The sequence below is a fragment of the Eublepharis macularius genome, chromosome 4 (genome assembly GCF_028583425.1).
Source record: "Eublepharis macularius isolate TG4126 chromosome 4, MPM_Emac_v1.0, whole genome shotgun sequence".
In the NCBI taxonomy this organism is placed as follows: domain Eukaryota; kingdom Metazoa; phylum Chordata; class Lepidosauria; order Squamata; family Eublepharidae; genus Eublepharis; species Eublepharis macularius.
The window spans coordinates 46,822,936-46,829,770 of NC_072793.1; the positions used below are offsets into that span (position 1 = coordinate 46,822,936).

Sequence of the window (6,835 nt, forward strand, 5' to 3'; positions counted from 1 at the left end):
TCAAACTATTGGTCACAACTCAAGTGTGGGTTGAAGTCATGATGCATGCAGGTTCATAAACCCAGAAGGGAGGAAAAGGAAACATGCAACACCCACCCTTTGAAGACTGAAGCTGAAAGAGAAAGCTCTATGCCTGCCTTCCCCCAATAGCAGGAAACAAAAGATGGAACTGCCACCTTCCTTCCTTCCTTCCTTCCTTCCTTCCTTCCTTCCTTCCTTCCTTCCTTCCTTCCTTCCTTCCTTCCTTCCTTCCTTCCTTCCTTCCTTGTGGTACAGACAGCAATAAGCTCCCACTGTTTCTGTCCCAAAGTCAGGGTTGCTTTGAATATACATTTTTTAAAATAGCTGATTGTTCTAGAATTTTTTTTGATGCCCCGGAACAAACCTATTACATCTTTCCCTCCACTTCACCCACCTTGTAAATATTGGTTAGTACTTTGTGCTGCCACAATAGAATTGAGGGCAAAAGCTAGGAAGCATGTGCCTACATAAATAAAAGAATGTCAATCCTATTACCAGTACAGAGTGGCAGCATTTGCCCCATTGGCTCTGCAGTCCCTCCGTCCCCCATTTCTCAGTCTGCAGGGGAAATAAACAAACACTGGACTTCTCAAGAAAGGACAGATGCCTTTATTGATCTACAGAAGCTGGATCCAAGAGTCAGCAAGCAGCTAAGGGATTATCAGATCGACATTTTGCAACATCTGGCAGATGCCCAGTCCATAACGGCACACTGGCAGTGGCAGACATGTTCACCTCGAATATCCCAGGAACCACAAGCCATTCCACAGGAACAGGCAGTGACTTTAAAACCTGAGAGTGGGAGAAGAGAGGTTGCATTGAAAAGCAGTTGACCACTTCATCCTCTATGTAACGAAGGATCTCCATTTTCCAGCGCAATAACATTCAAGTGCTTGCTACTGTGCTTGGTAGCTAATCCAACCAACCTGCAGCAGGCTAGCTTGCACCTTTACCACATATACAAGGCAAGCAAATATCTATGGAAATGAGCTTTAAAACTGCCCATAGAATAATTTCTCTCGATGCCCACCTGTTGTCAATTCCCCAACTTCTTTCAGGGTATAAGCTTTTGAGCTCCAAAGCATCCTTGATCAGAAGAAGGGAGTGTCACTCTTGAAAGCTTATAACCCAAAAATGCTGGTTTTTAAGGTGCTACTGGACTCAACTCTTGCAGTTCTGCTGCAGGCCAACCTGAAAGTACCCCAGCTCCTAAATCTCTCCCACAACAGTAACACAGAGTGACTCACCTGAAGGACAGGTAGCAAGTCGTCCACGTGACTTCACATTCATACAAGTCAGCTGAGCCTTCGCTAGAGCTGTAGACACTGCAAGACAAGACAGAGGTTTCCTGTCCCCACAAGCCACCCTTGCTCAATCTGAAGAGGTTTATTTGTTCTTGTTACTATATAGACAACTAGGAGCAAATGGGATTGGTCTCTTTCTCAGACAAGCAGGGCTATAATCTGCACAGTCACCCATAACATTTTATTGGTTTATTATTTAGAAAATTGATATGCTGCCTCTCCAGAAACCTTCTCTGATAGAAATCCCACTCCCACTCCTTCAGACCATACCTGTCCTGACCACAGCTTCACACTGATTATGGGGAAAAATACTTATCTCCTTCTAATTACAAATTATGACAATGAAAAGGAAAAAAATAATGTATGACCACAGTTTGAAATAAAGGAAAAAATAGTAATGAAAACCTCCTTCCTGCTCCTTTAATTTTTCCCTGCCCCTGTTTTGAAATAGCTTCTGATTTTCTGCTTAATTAACTACTTCCTGTTGGTTTGTGATGTCCTGTTATATCACAATGTATTCCTAATCCATCTTTTCCCCTGGCCTGGAGAGAAGAAGGGAGGATTTAATTGCTGCATTTTTCTTGCTTGCAAAGTATGTTTATTAATTTTTATTATTAGAATTTCAAAATTTTACAACCATAAAAAAATTAATGAACAATTGCATTTGCTGCAAAAAGAGGGGAAAAACACGTACACCCTCTGCCCTCTACTCCAGGGAAAAAGGAACTGATCAAGACTCTATTAATGAATGTCAGGGCATAGGGATCACAAATGAACAGGATTAATTAATTAAGCATACGCAGCAGAAAGCGTTAGGAAATAAGGGGAAATAGCAGAGAAACAGGGAACCTGCACTAAAAGGGCTTCTAACCTTACAGTAAACTTTACAGAAGGATTCTGTCGTTGGGCCATCATTTCAAGATTTTAAAATGGACTATAGATCTATATTAAGAGTAATATAGAACCCTATTTGAATTCTTCTTGCAGCTCAATGCAGAAAAGGAATCCTTCAGCAGAACAAAGGGGATCAACATTACATAAATATCAAGTTCAATGTTGTTTTCTCCCAAGCAAGGGATATGGGATTGCATATAGGACAGCACGTTTATTTTCATTGCAGCTGTTAAAACACGTTTTTACAGGAGGATAAAAATGTATGGAAGCCACTCTTTAAGGAGTTTAGTCTATTATGGTCTTGAAAAAAGGTTCCGTGCACTGAGGAATGTGTCTGGCAACTTTTCAGAGAGAAGTTGAGTGCTTCAAAAGTGCTTTTTAATTCCACAGAAAGCAGAAGTAAAAGCAGTTGAAGTCTACAATTTCTGGACACTTTCCAATGTCAGTGTTTGTTAGGCAAGGTATCGGCTTTTAGGATGGGCTTCTTACTTCAGGATGAATCCAATCTGAAGCTTACTTCAGCAAACATAAGAATGAGCAGAGCCAGCCATAATAACAGAGCTTTTCTAATCTGAGCTACAGGGGGTGCCAGAGCAGACATAGACTGGAAATTAAATCAGCTCTGGAGTTCCTGTCTTATGACCAGCCCATAGTCATTCTGGCTTTGTAATTCTGTGGGGCCAGCCATGATTGCTGATGAGGCAACGAGGTAGCAGCAGCCCCTGCTGCCTCTTCCTCATCATCAGTTTAACACAAAGAGGATGGTCCAGATGTGACTATAGCTACTTCTACTTCTTCACCCCCATCTGCCTCCTCCTTTCAAAAAGATGAGGATGCTGCAGCAGCCACTGCATTCACACCTCACTCACCCTTCCTGGGAGGAAGAAGATGTGCTAGCTGTTGCCTTCTCCTCATGAAGATGGCGGCCCAGGAGCAAATGAAGTGGCCACAAACCTCCACACCCAACAACAGGCTAGGCCAGATGGCAGCAGTATAAAGCCAGTCCATCTGTTAGGCACACCTAGGTGCAGGGCTTTTTTTCAGCGGGAACACGATGGAATGGAGTTCTGGCACCTCTTAAAAATGGTCACATGGCTGGTGGCCCCACCCTCTGATCTCCAGACAGAGGGGAGTTTAGATTGCCCTCCACACCAGCGATGTGGAGGGCAATCTAAACACCCCTCTGTCTGGAGATCAGGGGGCAGGGCCACCGGCCATGTGACCATTTGCTGAGGGCAATTTAAACATTAAAAAATCCCCCCTTGTTCCAGCTGACCCAAAGTGACGTCATTGTGTGGTCTTGAGTTCCACCACTGAGTTCTACCACCTCTTTTCCCAGAAAAAAAAGCCCTGCCTAGGTGACTGCTTGAAGCACCACCTTGCCCACTTGGGCATTGGGATTTACCATGGCAAGTGTCCCAGTGGGCCATCTTTCTCCTTCCCTCCTCAATGGTGCAGGGGGAGGGGAGGAGGACACTTGCCATATTCCTGCCTCCCTGCGGTATGTGCTGAGGGGAGTGGCTTGGGGGTCCTTGTGTAGTAGTTATCGAGAGACACTGCCCACTAGGAAATTTCATGATAAATTAAAAGACCGATCCATATCTCTGACAGTTTAATGGCTCATGCTTTTTAATTGACAGTATACTTTCTGAGTAATTCGTTTTTGTTAAAACCAGACAATCCATTTAGGAGAACTGAGAATTTTAGAGGGGCAATGAAGCACAACATTTCAAGCATCATAAATGGTCCACATAGAATTAGATACCTTGGCGGGTAACAGATGCGCTGATCTTCTGGTCAATTGCATTATCAACTACACATGTCTGAGCACTTGTGAACTGGATGGAGATCAACACAGCAGCCACCAGGAATATGGTAACCTTCATCATCTTGCACACAGAATCCTGCAGAGGAATAATCACATTCGTCGCATACTGGGCTATGTCAGGGCGATAGTATCTAGAGGGGAGATTGACCAGAACTCATATTCTAACAGGAAGAAGAACATGATATATTTATTTTGGCCAGCTCTGAGAATCACTTTCTTCAGATGGCTCACTTTTGAAGGAAAAGGGGAAACAAAGAGGGAAACAAAAATTATTGCTAATGGGGAGCTTGGATGAAGCCCTGTCTGTGGAACTACAGCCAGTTATAAAAAATAAGCAAAAGAAAAGAATGCGAACATCAATAGAGCATGACTATAGCCTGGACTGTTGTACGGTTACTCTGTAGACACTTGCATGTTTCAGTGTCAGGTATTTGTGATGTATCTTTACCTGGAGCAGGATGTATGAGAGAAATGCACTATTCCAGAGCAGATGGGAGCTGGTAGATATGGGAATAGGCTTTAGCAAAGATGGCCTATATCAGGCAAAGATGCTCACCTATGTACTCTCTGAAGCACCCTGAAAGTTGATGTTGCAGGGCCTCCTATTTCTTCCACCTCTTCTCTAATACTATGCAAGATCAGATTGGTGAGGCATAGACTGCAAGCCTCACTGGGATGGTACAGGAAGAGGAAATTGACCTGGCTTGCATAACAGCTCAGGCCTGTTGGACAAAGGCTGGGTAGTGGCTTGATAGCACTCTATGGGTCTGTTGTTGAATTACCTGAGCAGCAATTGTGATTAACAAAGGCCAGGAGATGGCTAATGGTCCTAGCTTCGCTTGTGATTAGATTTCCAGGGAACTTCTGCATTGCTACTCTGGATGATCCTAGAAGGTTGTCCAGCAAAACTTGATCTTTAAACATGGTCTGAATTTTAATAATCCCTCGGGAAGCCAAAGAATAGAACGATTGTCAAGGTAGTGTCCATTCCCCCCCTCCCCCCCCAGGAATCTGGTGACTTCCCTGTGAGTTAGCTTTTCTGTTGTCTGCAGCCTGATCTCAAGTTTCTCAGTTTTAATATCAAACATGGATTCCCTCCTGCAATCTCAGACAGCGTATGGCCTGAGAAGTCATGAAGCTAACCAACAAACATGGCTCCTGACTCAGGGCTTCTTCCAGAGTTACAGATCCTCAGTATATATACAGATCCTGCTTACATATGTTGGATCCCTTGCTATTGCCTTGCTACTTGGGTTGGGGCCATGGCTTAGTGGCTCAGTGATAGAGCTCCTGCGTGGCATGGAGATGATCCCAGATCTTGTCCCGCCTACATCTTTAGGTACAGGGAAAGAATTTAAGATAGTTTTCCTAGCCATGTATAATTGGCATCTGCAATTGAGTTAAGAGAAACAGCTTCAGATACTTCTCTGAGTGGTCCAAAGCATACCTCTATTGAGCTATGATAATATGTAAAATTTGTAATTAATCAATTTAGCCCATTAGAAACATGTTAATAAATAAATGAAAACATTCATAAGACAGTGTTGACAGCCTTTCTTGAAATATATTTGCAGAAGACACAGATGTCCCACATTGCCTTGTCAAAGAAGTGCATACTCACCGTCTAGAATCAAGAACTTCTAGCAAGACGTTTAACTCATGGAGCATGCTGCCCATTTAAATATAGTTGAGTTACAAAATCTCTCATCTGATTGGTCATCCTTTCAGATAATTTTGCCCACCACACCCTGTGCATACATACGTACGCACACCTTGTGCACAACAGGAACACCATCTAGCCCTTATTTTTTAAAAAATCAATATTTGTTTCAGAGCAAGAATGGGGGGCATGCCCACTGTCCAACACCCTTGTGTACACAAGTCCGCCAGTATAAAGGTTTTTACATTGGCAGAGAACCTATCCACAAAAATCAGGATAATGCTGGTTTTCTGTAGAAACAATCTGCTATAAAAACATTAAATCCTATTTCCTTATGCAAATTTATGAACAATGAGAACTCTGTCGTTCAGTACAAAACAATGAAGTCTGTTCCATCTCCTGTCTGTCAGGTAAATAGACTTAAGTCAGTTAGATGGTGTTCCTGTTAAGTGTCTTGATAAGATAGCTTCATTAGTTTGAGATCACTGGCAAATAGTTATAGTTCTAATTTAGCCAGCATAGTAATAGTATTCAATTTCCCAGCTGCCAGATGAATCAGCTTCCAAGAAAGTTTAGAATTTGCACAGGTGTTTTGTGAAAAGGTAACAGTTTTGTGAAAAAGATAATGGTTGTACACAGGACAAGTCCATGTAGAGATTTTGAAAGTGATCAGAAGTGCACTTAATGCACACCTAACCCATGAAGCATAAAGTATTGTCCATAATTCTATCACCTAATTTGGTATATTGTATAGAATAGTTCTCAGAGATGGACAAATGTGTTGGGTGTAAGAAATAAGGAAGAAACAACCTGCCCTTTTAATACAAGCAATGTTTATCTGTCTGTAAAGTCTCCTTGGATGAAACTGGATTATAATTCTGAGTGATTGTAACCCATTACACATTCCTGATGTTGCCAGCTGCAATACCAAGAAAAATCACTCTCCATGTAAACAAAAATGTGTTGAGTCAAATACATATGTTCTCCTGCATTGTCATTTGTATGCTAATATACTTCACACATATTTGAAATCTGTTCTAGCTAGTATGATGGATTGTCCTGACTAGAGATGGGCACGAACTGCATTACGAACTTCAAAATCTCACGAAATTGGCGATTGTGATCCGG

General features: G+C 42.4%; 1 protein-coding gene across 1 annotated transcript; it reads right to left on the reverse strand.

The window, feature by feature from the left end:
- Positions 1-682: 682 nt before the first annotated feature.
- Positions 683-5,716, reverse strand: LOC129327575 (resistin-like). The gene is made up of 4 exons (XM_054976329.1): positions 5,669-5,716; positions 3,985-4,123; positions 1,269-1,346; positions 683-813 (listed from the first exon to the last, which is right to left on the reverse strand). The coding sequence occupies exons 2-4, from the start codon at positions 4,106-4,108 to the stop codon at positions 683-685; spliced, it is 333 nt and encodes a 110-aa protein (XP_054832304.1). The 5' UTR covers positions 4,109-4,123; positions 5,669-5,716.
- Positions 5,717-6,835: the final 1,119 nt, after the last annotated feature.